Below are 17,615 nucleotides of genomic sequence, written 5' to 3' on the forward strand. Positions count from 1 at the left end.
GACCCCGTAGTTGTTTTGATGTGATCAACCAAGTTAGGTCAGATCCTGTTTGGTTTTGATCCCTGTGTCTAAGTGTGCAGGAGCTTAGGAATGCAGGAAGTCGAGCGGAAGACGCAGCTAGCGAGAAGGACGACACGGGAAGAGAGCCGACGGGCTCGGTGCGTCCGAAGGACGAAAGAGCTACGGAAGAGTACACCGATGGTCGAGAAGAACGTGCGCGACGTTAGAGGGACGAGAAGTCGGGATGGAAGCCTACTCGAGGAGAATTCCGGAAATTGGGTTTGAGTGAGTCCTATTTCAGTTGGTCGTAATCATCCAAGCGATCTGAGCTTCAGAAGAAGAAAAAAAGTCAAAAAGAGCTGGATAAGCAAGCTGAAGGCGTCCTCAACGAAGTGTTGAGGGCGCCTCCGCTGCCCACAGGCATGAGGGCGCCCTCATTACCTTGAGGGCACCCTCCACACTATCCAGGGCGCCCTCAAGGCCATTGAGGGCACCCTCGACCCAATCTACTTGACCGTTTCGAATTTGGATAAAGTTTTATCTGATGCCTCAGCTGGAGGCATCCTCAACCCCTTTGGAGGCACCCTCAAAACCCGAGATAGAGTTTCCAGGAGCTATATAAAGGCCCCTAGAGCTAGGAATTAAGAATTCAATTCTGTATTCAATTCCTAGCAGCATCTGAGCTCTTTTAGTGTGTAAAAGACATGAACGCGTGCAGTTTTACTTGTTTTGGAGCCTTCGGCGACTCCTATTCCAAAACTCATGTCCCGCGGACCTATCAATGGGTCATTCACTAAAAGTCTCTTTCATAATCGCCAGAAGAGGGGATCAAGTACAAAAGAATCCGAAAAGTGTAATAGACTACACTTTTCGTTTGCAGAAATTAAGAACAAAAATTAAATTATATTACCAAACATTTTCGTAGACGGTCTCCTTGAGCTTGGTGTTTAAACGGCTTCTCGACAACAGTCGAGCATAGCAGAGTCACAATAGGATAGCAGCAGGAAGCTGGAGCAGTCAGAAAGCCAAATTAGGCGAGTAGGAGCTCGTGTAGAAGTTGATGTTGAATGCTCTTTTATATAGGGTAGAAGGTGCCTTCTATAGCCTTGAAGACACCTTCAATCCCTCAAATTTAATCCCGATCAATTCGGCTCTTATCGGTGATGAATTCTGAATTTTATCCATTGGAAGGCGTCTTCCATTGCACTGAAGGCGCCTTCCATAAACAATGTGGAAGGCGCCTTCTATAGAATGGAAGGCGTCTCGGACACTGTTTACCTGAGACCTTTTATGCTCCTCTTGCTTTGCAAAACGTGTTAGTCCAATAAACTAAATAACCTGCAAGACAATGTTAGCATAGTAATAATAAGGAGTAGTAATTATATCCTCTTTCCTTAAGATCAAAATCTAGTCAATGTCTCAATTTAGGTTTCCAAAATGAACCTAAATTGAACCGACGCTTACTATCCCTTCGAACGTGGGCATATCCTCACTTAGTCACTCTTCTTTAGTGACTTACCTCTACTTACTAAGTGTAGAGTTATCTTCTAAAATCACACATCCGGACTTTAGGAATCAAACATCCCGACTTATCGGAATTATATATCCGGTCTTCACTTATCGGGAATTAGACATCTTGATCTGTCGGAATCGTACATCTGGTCTTCTCCACTCGAGAATCGCACATCTCGACTTGCCGAACTCACACATCCGGTCTTCATCCATAGGGAATTGCACATCCCAACCCTTACTAGAATCTCATATCTAGGCTTTAACCTGCCAAGAAACGAACATCCTGACTGGGGTGTGTGTGTGTGTGTGTGTTTGTGGACTTGTGCACCTCTCGACTCAAGGCGCCTCCAATGCACTAGGGGGCAAGGGGAGGGGCGCCTTGGTCGAAACTTTTTTTTTATAGCGTCGAGGCGCCTGTATCTAATCCAGACGCCCCAATTCAATTGATTTTTTTTGTTAATTTTTTTTTAGCTCTGGAGTTAAGCCAATTAGACTTTGTCTTTAGGGTTTAGGGATTGGATTATAGTATCCAAGCTAAAAAAATAAAACAAAAAAAAAATTTAGGTGCTCGCAGGGTATGTATTTAGGATGTCTAATGACATTTTTAATTTTTTATAGCTCCGAAGTTAAACCAATTAGATTTTTACCTCTAAAATTTAGGGGTTGGATTATAGTGTTTAAGTTAAAAAAATATATAAAACTAAAAAAATAGATACTCACGAAGTATAATATATATATTTAGGATTGAAGATTTAGAAAATATTAATTTTAAAAAAAATAAAAATAAAAGGTAAATTGAGGCGCTTGGATTCTAGGTGCCTCAATGTTGTATAAAAAAAAAGAAGTTATTGACGAAGGCACCTTGAGTCGAGGTGCACACAAGTCTGCAGTAGACGGTTGATATGTTTTTGTTGAACAATGATAAGTTGGATGTAAAGAAGAAAAATTATTAGTGTTCTTGTCCGAAAGTGGAGAAGATGACAAGCTGGGGATGTGGCTGAAAGTTTGACGGGGCGAAGACTCCAATAGGTCCTGCAACACAAAAGCGTTAGTGTTGGGCTAGGAAGAGATTCCTGACGATGACCCTCCAATCCTCAAGTCAGTTTCCGGTGATGTGGAGGATAGCAAAAATGTTGTAGCAAAAAAGCATGTAGAATAATAAAGTTGTGCATACCTCCGCCTATAGATTAGAATCCCCTTTTATAGTCTACTGTAGTATCTGTGCACACATCTCAAAGCGTGCGCAAGTTCCCAAGCGTCCTGTTAAAAAACAAGTCAAAAAGTATCTCTGACGCCTTTTTTTAAGTGAACATGCATATCTCTGATGTGACAGGCTGTGATACAAACCTCCAAAAGAATACGAGGAGATACACGGATGGATTCCGCTATAGGTCGACCGACATCTACTCGGCAGGAGACCATTGCTCGGTTGTGCTGAACATCACAATCCTCCTTCACTCATCTTATTCGTAGTCGGAGGGCTGCATTAAACCCGAACGAACACGTCGCCCGTTCGACCAGGACGATGGCGGAGGATGTAGTGTCTATCTATCTCTTAACTTTATGATGTCCGTTCGGCCATAATTGACTCTTTCGAACATACCGCTCATCTAGCCATAACTAGCCAATTCGGCCGATCAATGGCCAACATTTTTTTTACGTTCTTTGATTTTGACATGCACGTTAGCCGATCTTACTTGTTTTGACTTGTCTTTGATGGATCCCTTTTCATCATCGTATTAATTAGTATAAAAAATATCTAATCCTTTAATAGATATAGGAATGGATATCTGATATCCGATAAGTATGAAAGCGAAAGATATAAAATCTGATCTGATAGATTGTTATCCCTAAATATCGGGCACCAGAGACAACGATTGAATTGCACATCTAGCATGGTGGGACCGTTGACCAAGTGTCGTCCCTGTCTTCAGCCAAGAGGGGTCCTGACAGCCAAATACAAAGGCCGCGATAGTCAAAAACAATTTAGGAAGTTGAAATCGAAGATAACCAGCTCTCGACAAAAGTCTCCGTTATAGGGGACTCCTAAATACGAGTGTTAGCAGGGCTGCGCCTCAAAGAAGGTAGCTGGACCTCGCGGAGAGGAGATGGCTCATTATCTCCGAATACATCGTGCTCGACCAATAAACCTTCAAAAGCTTCATGCAGAAAGGACAAAATCAACAATGAGCGACTGGACCATTAACTAGTATCATGCGCCCTGCGTCACTCCCCCTCAGAGTTAATTAAGACCTAACTCAGTGCCCTCAATGCTACTCTGCATGCATGAAGGCACGAGGAAGATGAGAGCAAATTGCTCACCCAGTCACTCGACCTAAACAACCCACACACAACCACCCCACCACCACCACAAGCTCACCTCATGCATGGCCCATTGCCCATTGCCATAATGCCATTAGCAACCTGCAACAGCATAATGGATGCTTAGTCTGCAAAAAGGATTGATCCTGAGACAAAAATTTATAAGATTAATAAGCAAGTCGAGGTACAGTGTCTCTTTTACTGGGAACAGAAACTTCAGTTGTACAACATCATAACAAGCTAAATGATGTTGATGAATCCGACTCGGAGATGGAGAAGTTTCAGTTTTAGTGCTGTAAATGACAAAAGTGTAAGGTTTCACTCACAGTGTGGAGCCACAGTCCATTCCATTATACAAATGATGCTCTCTGTGGTTTTTAGCGAAGCGTACCAAACAGTTCCTTTTCTTGGTGTTCATGGGATGCCATGGAGGGAGATCACGGGCTGCTGCAGCGACAACAACAATAAACAAAAGAAAGGATAAAACCAGGATGAAAAGATGCAGCAACAATAACCACAAAATGGGAGAATATGGAGCAAGAATGTGAAGGGAGGCAGATCAAAAATACCATGTACGCATGTATAAAAGCACCTCTGCCTTTAATTTCTCGGTGGAAGGACCCGTGATCTCTCTCAATTCATCTTCTATCTTTTCTGCTCTGCATTTCCACAGACACGTTGCGGGCGTCGCCCAGACGATGTTCAGATTACGAGGAATTGCGTTCGCCGTGGTTCTCCTGCTGCTGGTGGACTCCGGGGAGGTCCAGTGTCATACCAAGGGGCTCCGGCTGCCGCGGCGGCAGAAGAACTCCACGCAGGTGGAGTTGGCCGAGCAGCAGTTCATGAGGTGGGTCTGGTTCGTCGGTGGCCTCCGGCATAGCGTGTTCAGCAGAGCGCTCAACAAGGCGTTCCCTTCCTACACGCTCACTGTTGACAAGAAGCCATCGGTCGGAGATTTCACCACGATCCAGGCCGCCGTCGACTCGCTCCCGCTGATTAACTTGGTGCGCGTGGTGATCAAGGTCAATGCCGGCACGTACACGTGAGTGAGCATTCTTCGTCGTCTCCTCTTTGGCTACTTGTACATTGGTCGATCGCTTGATTACCGGGGTGTTAATCATGGAGCAGGGAGAAGGTGGAGATTCCGGCGATGAGAGCCTTCATCAGCATACAAGGAGCGGGAGCGGATAGCACAGTGGTGCAGTGGGGCGACACCGCGGAGACACTCGGGCCGAGAGGACAGCCAATTGGCACCTTCAATTCAGCCACCTTTGCCGTCAATGCTCCCTATTTCATAGCCAAGAACATAACCTTCAAGGTAAGCAATACCGACAATGACACCTCCCTGTTCCAGCGCCCAATCCAACAACCCTTGTCCTTTTCTGCTCTCACAGAACACCACCCCTGTTCCACGACCAGGGGCTAGGGGGAAGCAAGCGGTGGCGCTGAGGATATCGGGGGACACCGCCGCCTTCGTGGGATGCAAGTTTCTGGGGGCGCAGGACACGCTCTACGATCACCTCGGCAGGCATTACTACAAGGATTGCTACATCGAAGGCTCCGTGGACTTCATCTTCGGCAACGCTCTCTCCCTCTTTGAGGTCAGCTTCTACAAAATCATTGAGCAAAAATTGCATCTTGAGCATCGATTATTCGTTCCAAACAATCAAACAAAACAAAATCCATTAAAAACGAACACAAGCCTGGCCTCTTCTCAGTCACGCCTTGCTCAGCGAGGCACTAGGTCGAACAGGTGGCGGGCGCGCCTCGGGCGTAGTACTCACCGGTGAATGCGTGGTGCTGGTTGCAGGGCTGCCATGTGCACGCGATCGCGCAGAACTACGGCGCGCTGACGGCGCAGAACCGGATGAGCTTGCTGGAGGATACGGGGTTCTCGTTCGTGAACTGCAAGGTGACAGGGTCGGGGGCGCTGTACCTAGGGCGGGCGTGGGGGACCTTCTCCAGGGTCGTCTTCGCCTACACCTACATGGACAACATCATTCTTCCCAGAGGATGGTACAATTGGGGCGATCCCAACCGAGAAATGTAAGCCTTCTCCTTCCTCCGCCTCGCTTCGTCTCCTCCTCCTCCGCCGCCGCCGCCGCTCGCTTCTCGGCGTCGCTCAACCCTCACTCTGTTTTATCGATAAATCCTTATCATTTCTAAATTTTTCACTTTACCACATCAAATTTAGTGCTCATAACACTTCCAATCTAATTTCAAAAAAGTACTAATTGTTTCTCAAATTCCATAAATGACCCTCAACATCTAGCTATCATTGAAACTTAAGGTTTAAGAGATACTACTCCACTTTTGATCTCCCCTAGATTGTCTTTGCGAATGGATCGCAAGAATTTAGTTACGAGAGTATTCATCTTATCGCAATAAAGAACATTAAGATTTATTTATTCTCCTTCCTTTGGCTTCTTCTTTGAAGTTATTTATACTCTTCCAAGGACAATTGTTTTTGGTCCCCTAAACTCTTTTTTTGCCTTTCATGTTGAAACCTTCTTTCTAGTAGCTTTTCTTCTTTCCCATTCCAACCTTTTTAAAAAGTGATCTCTTATGCGCACGCATTGGAATCAAACTTTTGTATGGGTTCACCTCATGAGTGCAAAAGGAACTACTTATATGTCAAGTTGAGTCGATTGAATTTTTGTTTTCACTTTCATGTTTGAACTTGTTATCAAGTTATCTACTACAATCTTTCACAGGACTGTGTTTTACGGGCAATACAAGTGCATGGGGCCGGGCGCAAGCTATGCGGGAAGGGTTTCATGGTCGAGGGAGCTCACCGACGAGGAAGCCAAGCCATTCATATCCTTGACCTTCATTGATGGCTCTGAGTGGGTCAAGTTGTGATCTTTTGGTGCCACCAAATAACACAAATCATTCTTATTCGCATTCTTCCAATAGTAGCACCTATAGCTTCTAGCGAGCTACTCATGTTGATTTAATGTTCTTGCTTGCTCGTGTTTAAGGCGAAAGATAAAAAATGGAAAATCCACAAGTTGGTCTCAATATATACAAAATATTTTTTTCAAGAGCGAGAAAATGAACAACTTAATCGAGTTGTTCTAAACTAGTTTTGTTGTCCAAACTTAATGGAGTGTAAAGCTCCCTCATATTGATGGAGTTGAGGAGTTTCTACATAGGAAAAGTAGTTGACAATAGCTCAATATCTTTTGCTTTGACTATTAAAGAATTTGATCAAAGAGTTGGAGGGAGGGGAGCTAAAATGGGCGAATCTCCAACAATTTTGTATCATTGAATGATTTTAGTGGTTATAATGAAGGGGTTAAGATGCAAGGGCAATCAAGGACTGATACAAAATCGAGAGGAAGCTACCCGAGGCAAAGGCAACTCCTCCTTTCACAGTTCTTGCAAGGGTTTGTTTGTGTTTTTGATGTCAACAACAGCAATTCTGCAACCATTGCATTGAATTGATGCTGAGTGCAAACTGTTCTTCGAAATGCTCCAATGAAGTTTAAGAGTGGTAGATTACCGCTTGATAACAGTCCTTGTGGATTTGTGTGGTTGCCCTTGAGCAAAGCTGCTATGCATGGTTAAGAGCAATTGTTCACACAATTAATGTCTTTGGGGTGTTGTCCCTGTTGTGTGAGGTGGCATTTTTACTGCATGAAGATGGTTTGTGATGAGTAAATAAATAATCAGCGATGGCAGATAAGTTTCTGCAGCATGTGATCTCTAGCACACAACATTCTTCAGTTTCTGCTAATTGATTGCTCCTGTGATAACTATAGTCACTTTTGCGGGATTATTTTGTTTTTTTTATATATATCTTGCGTGCCTTTCGTTTGCAGAAACACTTTCATCTAGATTTATCTAATCCTTTGACTTAGCTCTGAATCTCAGCAGGTCACATGTCTCAGAGACTCTTGTAGACCTTTTAGGGTTCATAATCATCCAGTCTTGGATTTTTTTGTTTGGTTTTTTCGTGTGCACATTCATAGTTTTCGTGCTGAAACTTTCACTGCAAACTGTGCGAAAAGCTCATCCATTTTCAATTGGCGGATTCAATTGGGTTTCTGAAACAAAGAGGCTAAGGAGAAAAAACAGTTGCATACAGATTCAAATCAAACAAGGAGAATCTACACGTTCCTTCAGTCTCAGAAATTAGAGATTCTCAATGGCGTGAAGAACCATCCTTCTACTGCATCCTATCACCACATGCTGTCCAAGTAGTAGTCCCTTAGCGCCTTACTGCTCTGTTTTGGTACACTCTGCGTCCTTACTTTCGCGGCGAAGGACGTCGTCTTCGCCATGTGGCTCAGGCGGCTTGGAGTTTCCGGCCAGTGGCCATGGCAGTTCTGGGTGAAGGGTGATCTGTCAGGGTGCTGCTGCTGCTGCTGCTCCCGCGCGTTACAGTTGGAAGTTGCTCGCCTGAACGATTTTGACTTGAGTTGGTGAGTGTCCATCTCGACGATCTTTGGGCTCCGATCGAGACCGGATCTCGGCTCTGTTCCCATCTGCTTGCGCCTTGTACTGATTCTATCCTGCTAAGAACACGATGGGGATAAGATGGATCCAGAATTTAGGGTTTGGTTGATTGTGGTCTTACGTAGGATCTTCTGTGGCAGAACTGTTGTGGGAGTCTTGGGCTCCTCTGTTGAGGCGGCCATGCATGGGACTGAACTCTCACGAGAGCTTGCAGTCTGCGGAGGGCCACGGCGGCTTGTTTCCTCACGAGGTAGCCTCGGACGAGGGCCTGCAACTTCACCAGGGCTTTGAGTGCCCGAAGAGCTTTCTTCGCCTGTTCCACGACGGCGGCCGTTAAATTAAGCAGAGGAAGTTGGAAATGGAAGACGAGGAATGCGGTTCGGCCTCACCAAGTGACCCCTGAAGGCGGTTTGGATCTTGACGGCGGCCCACCAGGCGTAGCTCCCCTGCAGCAATGCCCTCGGCTGCCTATCCAGTCTCTGGAGCCGCCACACCGCCGCCTGGGCGGACGACACGGCAGCGCTGGCGGCGGCCGCGGTGGCGACGGCCACCGCGATCGCGTGTTTCCCCTCCTCCTCGCTCTCGTCGTAGAAGGAACTCAGCCACGCCACGTCCGTCGCCGATAAGGGACTCTGTCGTCCCGTGCTCTCCTCCTGCCGGAGCTTGACGTTGGCGATGGCGAAGCTCCATCTCTTCCGCTCCTTGACCTCGTAGCCATTGATGCTGGCATTGTCTTTCCCGCCCGCCTTCGCCTCCTTCTTCCCCCACAGAACACTCCTCAGCCACCTCGTCGCTCGGCCCATCGCGATCGACTCGAGCTCTCCCTCTCAAAAGCTACAAAACCAATTCACAGATGGCGATGCAGAGGCCTCCATTTTATAAGAGACGATAAGAATCGAGAAAAAATAATGGAAGAAAGAAGCAATCATTCGATTGCTCCACTTGGAACAGTCAAAAAGTGGTGGACGCGCTGCTCTTACAATGATCGTCGTCTCGTGCCTGCCAACCTTCGCCACAAACGACAGGGAGAGTGAGGGTTTTGCCCGATGAAAGAGCGGAAAATTCAAGCAAAATCAATTCCCTCCTCTGTCTCCGCCACCTGTAGGCTGCTCCTTCCTCGCGGCGGTAGTCTCCATCTTTGACTCGACGTCCAGCTACGCAAACGATGGATGAGCGAAGATCACCTCAAAGAACGAAAAAGTTCGGAGCTTTCCACAGAGCCAAGCGACAAGCAGTGATGAACCTGAGCTCAATGCTTACAGCAATGTCGGAGGTGGCAGGGTGGTGGTGGAGTCTCAGTGCGACCGCCTCTCCTCTTCCTCTGCTCCCACTCACTCTGTTATCGCTGCTGGAATCTTTCTACACGCCCAATGATGCATATCTTTCAGCAGACGGCGGAGAGCGAGGCGGAAGAGGAAAGCGAAAAGGAAGATCCTGCCTTTGGCCAGCCATATCTTGCTCGTTTTGGGGCGGTCAGTGGGCTAGTTTAGTACGCTGCAGTGAGAGAGTACAGAGAAAGCATGATGCGGCTTTGATCTCAAGGAAAAGGAATGGAGTAGTGTTGGATGGAGGCGGAGGCCGCGGCATATAAAATGGTTGGAAATGGAGAGAGAGAGAGATGCCGATCGATGCTGCGGTGGCGATCATGACGTAACGGAGGGAGGGAGGGAGAGCGGTGGCAGGAAAGGGCGATGGTGGGCCGCCCACCGCCATGGCCGCCTCTGCCATGGACGTGCTTCAGGAAACGTGGGTTTATATTGTAATTATGGGAAATATCAAACAAATTTAAACCCTGCAATTATTTTTCATATGGACTAAAACAATAAAAAAAAAACATTTCGTTTTAAAGGTTTGTATAGTCAATTTTGATTGAAACATCTTATTTTAATTTTAAGAAAAAAAATTACAATAATTAGCTCCTTGATAGTTTCACCGACACTTATATAATAGTGTTTTGCTTGAATTTAACTAATTGAACGATCAATATTTTTTTCTTAGACAAATGAATGTAGGAATATAAAATGGATTTTTTAGAATAATTAAAATAAATAAAAATATTTTTTTAAATATTTTGAAAAATGCTATTGTAATTTTAATAATTATTATTTAATCATACGAATTATCAAATATTATTGTGACATTAAGAAAACACTTGCAGGTAAAAAATAATAATTTAGTACTGTTGGATAAAAATATTATAAAATATAAAGACAGTAATACAATCAACTTTTACCAAGGTTTGGTGGAGTCAAGTGGCAAGAAAGAGAGCCCAAAAGCTTAGTCGTAAGTAGAATTATAAATGTATTAAATGTTGGTGAATAAATTTGACGTTGAAATTGGTAAAAGTTTATTTATACTAGTTTAATATACATAAAGTGAATTGATTAAATAAATATAAATAATTTATTAAACAAAATGAAATAACTCTTGTCCGAAAACTGAATCAACGGACGTTGGGCACGTGGCGCTCTTCAAATTACTGACGTAGATCTTCGACCGGTCGTACGGACCTCCGGCGAACCTGCAAGGAAGTCGGGCTGGAATGGGGTTCCCGGCGACGACCCTCCGACGCTCAAGTCAGGCAAGTGGACAACAAAGAGGTGGCTTCGAATATGCGAGAGTGCGTGCCTTCGGTGAAGAATGAGGACTCTTATATAGAGCCAGGAAGAGGCTCATGCACACATACCGAGGTGAATACGTGTCCTCAGCCCATACCTCAGTATGTGCTTGTCAGAAAAGCTTACCTGACACCATACTGCTACAATCCGAGTATACCTCTGATAGGACAAAGGAACCCTCTGTCATAAGATCGTGCGGAGGGCATCCGGGCGGACGATCGTTGGCTAAGAAGATCCTATTGGCCGGGTATTTCTGGCCAACCTTGCAAGCAGACGCCGCTCGGACCTTCGCGACGTGTCTTTCCTGCCAGTAGTATCACAACTTCTCCCACCGACCAGCGGAGGAAATGAAAGCAGCTACCGTATCCTATCCGTTCGACCAGTGGGGAATGGATATTGTGGGTCCATTTCCTATGGCGACCGGTCAGCGGAAATTTCTACTGGTGGCTATCGACTATTTTTCCAAGTGGGTGGAGGCCGAGCCACTAACCAAGATCACCGAGTAGATGGTCAAGAAGTTTATCTGGCAGCATATAATTTGTCGTTTCGGCATCCCTCGTCGACTCGTATCTGATAACGGACGACAGTTTGCGGGGAAGCAGCTCGAAGACTGGTGCAAAAGTTATGACATTGAACAACACTTTACTTCCGTGGCGTATCCACAAAGCAACGGCCAAGCGGAAGTAACCAACGGAGAAATCCTTAGAATTCTTCGAGGCCGACTGGACCACATGGGAGGAAGATGGGTGGATGAGCTGTCAGACGTCTTATGGGTCATCCGCACGACCCCAAAGGAAGGAACGGGCGTCACGCCTTTCCATTTGGTGTATGGCGGTGAAGCGGTTATTCCGGTCGAAGTCAGCGTCGAGTCCGTCCGGATCCAGAATTATGATGATGATAACGCCGAGCGGAGGAACATGGAGCTGGATTTGGTCGACGAAGAGCGAGCCAAGGCGTCCGTCCGGCTGATGGCGTACCGGCAAAGAATGAAGCAGAACTACAACCGGCGCGTGATCCCTAGAGCATTCCAAGTTGGCGACCTTGTCTGGAAGAAAGTAAAGCCAATCGGCGACGTTGGCAAGCTAGAGCCTCCTTGGGCGGGCCCTTCAAAGTCATCGAAAAGCTCCGCTCGGGCGCTTATTATTTGGAGGATGAAGACGGACGGCGGCTGGATCGACCATGGAGCGCAAATCATCTCCAGTCGTACCGAGCTGGGTGAGAGGTGCGCTGAATGTAATTTTATATATGTTTTGGTCGTCCATGTCCTTGTAATGCAGGAAGCAAAATGATAAGATAGCAAATATCTTCGCCGAACGGAAGTGTTGAAATTAGCCTTAAAGGTCGTCGAGCTCCGACGTTAAATATCGAGAGTCGAGCCGGCAACTATAAATCCTCCGAACGGAAGACCGTCGAGCTCCGACGTTAAATATCGAGAGTCGAGCCGGCAACTATAAACCCTCCGAGCGGAAGGCCGTCGAACTCCGACGTTAAATATCGAGAGTCGAGCCGGTGAATATAAACCCTCTGAGCGGAAGACCGTCGAGATCCGACGTTAAATATCGAGAGTCGAGCCGGCGACTATAAACCCTCCGAGCGGAAGACCGTCGAGCTCCGACGTTAAAAATCGAGAGTCGAGCCGGCGACTATAAACCCTCCGAGCGGAAGACCGTCGAGCTCCGACGTTAAATATCGAGAGTCGAGCCGGTGACTATAAACCCTCTGAGCGGAAGACCGTCGAGCTCCGACGTTAAATATCGAGAGTCGAGCCGACGACTATAAACCCTCCGAGCGGAAGACCGTCGAGCTCCGACGTTAAATATCGAGAGTCGAGCCGGCGACTATAAACCCTCCGAGCGGAAGAAGACATAAAGAGGGACTTTGTAAGTCAATTTGGCCGATCGGTCAACTAACCAAAAGCACTTCGTAAATGTCCGGCGGAAATCTCGTTTGCAAAACAGGATATATTCAGCCGAGCGGACTAGCTATCCAAAAGACTTCGTAAAAATCCCTTTCGAACACGAGAAAGATGGGAGGAAAGGCGAATGACAAGGAGAATTAAGGGAATACAAACAACGGTAGTTGGTAATCCGACCGGCTAGCACACATACTGATTAATAAATGAAAAGGCAAGCGAAAGGATAACATTTAAAACCTTAAGGCCGAGCGCCTGAATTACAAAAAGGTGACCGTTTTTAGCCGAGCGGCCGAATTACATATAAACTTCTATTCTAGATAATCGTAAAGATCCTTCGGGATGTTGTCAAGGAGCGCCACTTGATCTGCGGCCGGGATGAGAGCAGAGTCGGGAAGAAGACCCTTGGACTTTAAATATGTTGTGGTGGCGGTCATAGCGAGGTCAAAGGTAGTGTACATCCGTTCATAGACTTTCTCTGAAAATTCGGCCGAACGGATGTAGTTTAGCCTCAAGGCTGCGACTCGGCCAGGCTCAGTCTCTTGATATTCTTTGAAGGCCGCTTGGGAGGCGGCGAGGGACTCCTGCAAAGTTTTCAGTTCATCCTTGTGCTTAATTGCATCGGTCGAGCGGTCCACCTTCTCCTCATCGAGCTGCTCCATCAGCTCTTTAACTTTTTGCTCCAGCCCCCGAGCCTCTACATTCTTCTTCTCCATATCGGAAATAGCCGTGTTCTTCCGCTCGGTCGCTAGGCTTATCTTGCGATCCAGTGATTTATTCACGCGATCAAGTTCGATCAGATTGTGAGCCTGGTCGGCCGTCTTCTTTCGTTCGGCCTCCAACAGATCTTGGGTCTTTTTGAGCTCCTTCTGAAGTTCGGCATATGAAGGGCATTGGGAAGGAGCGCCACCCGAACTCCGTAGCCTTTTGAGCTCCTCGTCTACCATGGCAAGCCGATTGGAGACAGCAATCTCCTCCACCCATCTATGACAAAAGAAAAATTATTAGTAGTCGATCGGAAAGAATGTGTAAAGGACTTGAGAAAATGCACTTACCCTGGTGGCCTGTTGCATGTGGCTATTGGCCAAGTTGCTGAGTGGAATCATCGCCACACGCGCCCGAGCGTCGGCCCACATTTCAGCTAAGGGCCCCTTCATTGTGATCATGTGCTCGGGCGCGGTGGGTCGATCGGCCTCGGACAACAATTCTTCGGTCGGGAGGTGAAGTGAGACTCGGACGGTGCGGCGCCGACCAGGGGTCGTCTGGGCGAAAGCCGGCACAGAAAACTGGGACAAAATTATAGAACGATGGACTTGGCGGGGAGCGGGCGGAAGGACGCTGACTGGAATGGCCTTAAGAGGGTCCGCAGACGCGTTAAGTTGGGAGGGAGTCCGATCGGACGAAATCGCCTCGATCTCTGGAGCTTTGCCTCGAGAAGCGGCGGTGACCCGCTCGGATGGATGGATCGCAGAAGTAGCCGAGCGAAGTGGCGTATCCGCCCGGCGTCTTTTTTGTCGAAGGGGACGCTCTTCCTCTTGCGCCGAGCCCTCCTCCCGAGCGGAAAGCTCTCGACTTGCAGTTGCGCCAGCCGTTGGCTCTGGGAGAGAAGCCTGAGCGGCCGACTCCCCAGCATTTGTCCCGCTGTCCCCCTCATTAGAGCCGACCGCCTGGATGCCGAGTGTCTCCATTTCTTTGGCCGCCGCGGCTTCGAGCGCCGTCGCCTTCCTCTTCAAAATTCCAGCCATCACCGACTCTATGACAATGTTCGCTGCAAAGGAAAAAAGAGAAAATCAGTTAGCAATTAAAATGAATTCACGAAGTAAAATTCTTACCGAAGCCGCTCGGAAGGGGGGTCTTGATCGGACTCAGACCGAATATATACATCACCCCTTCAGGTAGGAACTTGTTGATGTCAAATCTCAGACCAGCCAGCATGTTGGCGGCATGAAGATAGTCTGGTCGGGTTTTGAATCTTTTGAGCTCTGGTGAGGTTGGTGGTCCGATCTGCCACTTCGTTAGGAAGGGTACCCGCTCGGGAAGGCGAATATAAAAATAAAATTCTTTCCAATGCTTATTGGAAGAGGGTAGTTTATTGAAGAAAACTAAATCGGGCCGAGCCTGGAACATGTAGGTGCCCAGCTCGGACTGTTTATGATAGTAGAAATAGTAAAAGACCTCTGGACGGAGGGGAATGTTATGGATTTTAAATAGGACGCCGCCGCCGCATAGAAGGCGGAAAGTGTTGGGGACTAGGCTTCCAAGCGGAATTCCGAAAAAGTTGCAAACTTCAACAATGAAGGGATGAACGGGGAGTTGCAGACCGGCAGTGAACTGGTCGCGGAAAACGCAAAAGGCTCCGTGCGACGGTTTGTGTGGCCAAGCGGAAGGAGTGGGTAAGATAATTTCGAAGTCAGAAGGGATGTCAAAACTATTTATCAGAACGTCGGCGTCGCGCCGATCGAAGCGCGACTCCATGGTGGTATACCATGGGCCGAGGGCTTGGTCTTGTGGCTGGGAAGAGCTAGCCATTGTTCGAGCGGACGAAATCAAAAAAGGCGAAGGTAGAAGATAGGAGAAAGAAGACAGCAAACGAAACGATGCCCCGAGGATCGAAACTCGGGAAAGAAATGCAGAGAAAACACAAGAAACAAAGAGAGAAAGAAGGAAAACCTTACAGAAAGGAAGGAGGATCGACGAAGAACGCGGGATCACCGGAAAGGGAGAATCGGAGTCGCCGGAGCACTGAAAACGCCGAAGCTTATGGGCACGCGAGAGCAGAAATGCGGCGAAGGCAGAGAAAGCGAAGGCTTTATAGGGATGAGCCCGAGCGGCCTCCACCGACGGATTCAGGTCGCGAGAACCGAAGCACGCATCGGGCCGTCCATTTCAATCTCCTCGGTCTCGTCGCCTGCGACGCCACCGCCGTACGATGACGGCAGTAATGCCACGTGGCATTCCACCACGGGAGAACATTTAATAAGTGCCTTATCGAGACACAGAGCGCGTGCTTGGCCTTAATGACGGAGATTAGCGCGAATTTCGAGGAGATCCGAGGGATGGTGGCGTTGACTGAGGTCATAGTTAGCACCACATCGGCCGAGCGGAGGTCCTTGTATGAGCCGCTCGACGAAACAATCGTCCAGTCAGTCGGACTAATTGCCTCCTTCGACTAGACTTGCAGGGGAGGCAAGTGATCCGGCGGTAAGAACAGGGACCCCCCTCTGAGGGAAGTCAACGCCACGTGGAAGTCAAAGGGTCAAGCGCCCGACCGGAGAAGGGGAGACCGGTCGGCCGAACGGGGTCTCAGCGGAATAAAAAACAACCCGACGAGGAGTCGGGTCTCCGACGCTCATGGGGAACAGGCTCGCCGGGCCGATCGGGAAGCCCGCTCGGCCGAGACAGAAAACAGCAATACTGTGAACAGTCAGCAGAGCACTCGACCGGGAATCTCCCGAGCGGACTAGAACATACGATTGGCCGGACGTGAGGGGACTGCCGACCGGCCGAACGCTCGGCATGGGATAAGAAGAGACAAAAGGACAAGGGAACATCATCTAACAGCGGGTATGTTCAACGACCAGGTCATACGCATGATCTTATAACAGAGGGTTCCTTTGTCCCATCAGAGGTGTGCTCGGACTGTAGCAGTATGGTGTCAGGTAAGCTTTTCTGATAAGCACATACTGAGGTATGAGCTGAGGACACGTATTCGCCTCGGTATGTGTGCATGAGCCTCTTCCTGGCTCTATATAAGAGTCCTCATTCTTCACCGAAGGCACACACTCTCGCATATTCGAAGCCACCTCTTTGTTGTCCACTTGCCTGACTTGAGCGTCGGAGGGTCGTCGTCGGGAACCCCATCCCGGCCCGACTTCCTTGTAGGTTCGCCAGAGGTCCGTACGACCGGTCGAAGATCTACGTCAGCAATTCGGAGAGCGCCACGTGCCCAACGTCCGTTGATTCAACTTTCGGACAGGATCAACGTCAATCAATAAAACTAATATCAAAATAAACAACGAAATTTTAAAATTAATAAATAAATTTATATTGTGAAATTCAATAATCAATCAAAAATTTTTATACAATCAAATAAGTTTCAACCTAAACGAATCAAATTCAATTTAAATTTAAATCAAACTTATAAGACATAAATTCAGCCAAATTTAAAAATTATTTTGATAGCTTTATGTATTTTAAGACTTAACTTGATTCGTTTATCTCATTAAATAAATTTAAATGTTATAAAATTTAATTCGATTTGACTTATTTAGCATACTACAAACATTCACATCAATTATTCTATCTAAAAATTTTACTTTAAATTTTGAATAAGATAGTTAAAAAAATATTTGTATTAGCTACCTATCTATTCACTAAATTTTATATTTATAAATAATATTTCTCTAAATTTCAAAAATAATAGATTTGATTCTCTAAATATTATAAAGGAGAGGGGAAAAAAATACTAAAGCTAATATATGGTATAGTGAAAAGTATATAAAAAAATTTAATAAAATATTTTTCTATTTTAAATTATAAATCTTAGATAGAAAAATTGATATGACAGTTGTCCTAGGTAATTGGATCAGAGAGTAGGTCTCTTGATTTTTTTTATGGATCAAGGATGGACTACTTATAATCGTGACCGTGATCTCATCGTAATTTATTGTAATTTCTTTCTGTATTTCTCGTCCTCTCCATATTATAATTTAGTTTGGATAATATAACCTAAAGCTACTTGAAGATCATCGGTGGTGGACAAGTAGCTAGATTACTGAATGTCTAGTGGA

General features: G+C 46.7%; 2 protein-coding genes and 1 long non-coding RNA gene across 7 annotated transcripts; 1 reads left to right on the top strand and 2 right to left on the bottom strand.

The window, feature by feature from the left end:
* Nucleotides 1–3,383: 3,383 nt before the first annotated feature.
* On the bottom strand, nt 3,384–5,760 carry LOC122043276. 3 transcript variants are annotated; one of them, XR_006129475.1, is made up of 4 exons: nt 5,532–5,709; nt 4,404–5,443; nt 4,161–4,281; nt 3,384–3,936 (listed from the first exon to the last, which is right to left on the bottom strand). It is a non-coding gene; the product is annotated as an uncharacterized LOC122043276 (long non-coding RNA). The 3 variants fall into 3 exon arrangements; XR_006129474.1 differs by lacking the exon at nt 3,384–3,936 and having other exon boundaries at nt 3,964–4,281; nt 5,619–5,760; XR_006129473.1 differs by lacking the exon at nt 3,384–3,936 and having other exon boundaries at nt 3,964–4,281.
* LOC122043275 (probable pectinesterase 53) lies at nt 4,319–6,774 on the top strand. The gene is made up of 5 exons (XM_042603821.1): nt 4,319–4,876; nt 4,963–5,152; nt 5,229–5,435; nt 5,645–5,880; nt 6,549–6,774. The coding sequence occupies exons 1-5, from the start codon at nt 4,413–4,415 to the stop codon at nt 6,694–6,696; spliced, it is 1,245 nt and encodes a 414-aa protein (XP_042459755.1). The 5' UTR covers nt 4,319–4,412; the 3' UTR covers nt 6,697–6,774.
* Nucleotides 6,775–7,832: 1,058 nt separating this feature from the next.
* On the bottom strand, nt 7,833–10,053 carry LOC122043277 (protein IQ-domain 26-like). 3 transcript variants are annotated; one of them, XM_042603823.1, is made up of 5 exons: nt 9,556–10,052; nt 9,276–9,449; nt 8,685–9,129; nt 8,417–8,608; nt 7,833–8,354 (listed from the first exon to the last, which is right to left on the bottom strand). In XM_042603823.1, exons 3-5 carry the CDS (start codon nt 9,096–9,098, stop codon nt 8,019–8,021), a joined length of 942 nt encoding a protein of 313 aa, XP_042459757.1. In that variant the 5' UTR covers nt 9,099–9,129; nt 9,276–9,449; nt 9,556–10,052; the 3' UTR covers nt 7,833–8,018. The 3 variants fall into 3 exon arrangements, with proteins under 3 accessions (XP_042459757.1, XP_042459756.1, XP_042459758.1); XM_042603822.1 differs by having other exon boundaries at nt 8,685–9,164; nt 9,276–10,053; XM_042603824.1 differs by having other exon boundaries at nt 7,833–8,351; nt 9,276–10,050.
* Between the last annotated feature and the right edge of the window lie 7,562 nt (nt 10,054–17,615).

The sequence above is a fragment of the Zingiber officinale genome, chromosome 2A, assembly GCF_018446385.1.
Source record: "Zingiber officinale cultivar Zhangliang chromosome 2A, Zo_v1.1, whole genome shotgun sequence".
NCBI classification, from domain to species: Eukaryota; Viridiplantae; Streptophyta; class Magnoliopsida; order Zingiberales; family Zingiberaceae; genus Zingiber; species Zingiber officinale.

What these genes read in the sequence shown, in the direction of transcription:
- LOC122043275 (XM_042603821.1), top strand. Translation starts at nt 4,413, where the DNA reads ATGTATAAAAGCACCTCTGCCTTTAATTTCTCGGTGGAAGGACCCGTG. An exon ending in CCAAGAACATAACCTTCAAG is followed by an intron (nt 5,153 to 5,228) that starts GTAAGCAATACC and finishes CTGCTCTCACAG; the next exon opens with AACACCACCCCTGTTCCACG. An exon ending in ACGCTCTCTCCCTCTTTGAG is followed by an intron (nt 5,436 to 5,644) that starts GTCAGCTTCTAC and finishes TGCTGGTTGCAG; the next exon opens with GGCTGCCATGTGCACGCGAT.
- LOC122043277 (XM_042603822.1), bottom strand. Translation starts at nt 9,098, where the DNA reads ATGGGCCGAGCGACGAGGTGGCTGAGGAGTGTTCTGTGGGGGAAGAAG. An exon ending in CCGCCTTCAGGGGTCACTTG is followed by an intron (nt 8,609 to 8,684) that starts GTGAGGCCGAAC and finishes GTCGTGGAACAG; the next exon opens with GCGAAGAAAGCTCTTCGGGC. An exon ending in TCTGCCACAGAAGATCCTAC is followed by an intron (nt 8,355 to 8,416) that starts GTAAGACCACAA and finishes TCGTGTTCTTAG; the next exon opens with CAGGATAGAATCAGTACAAG.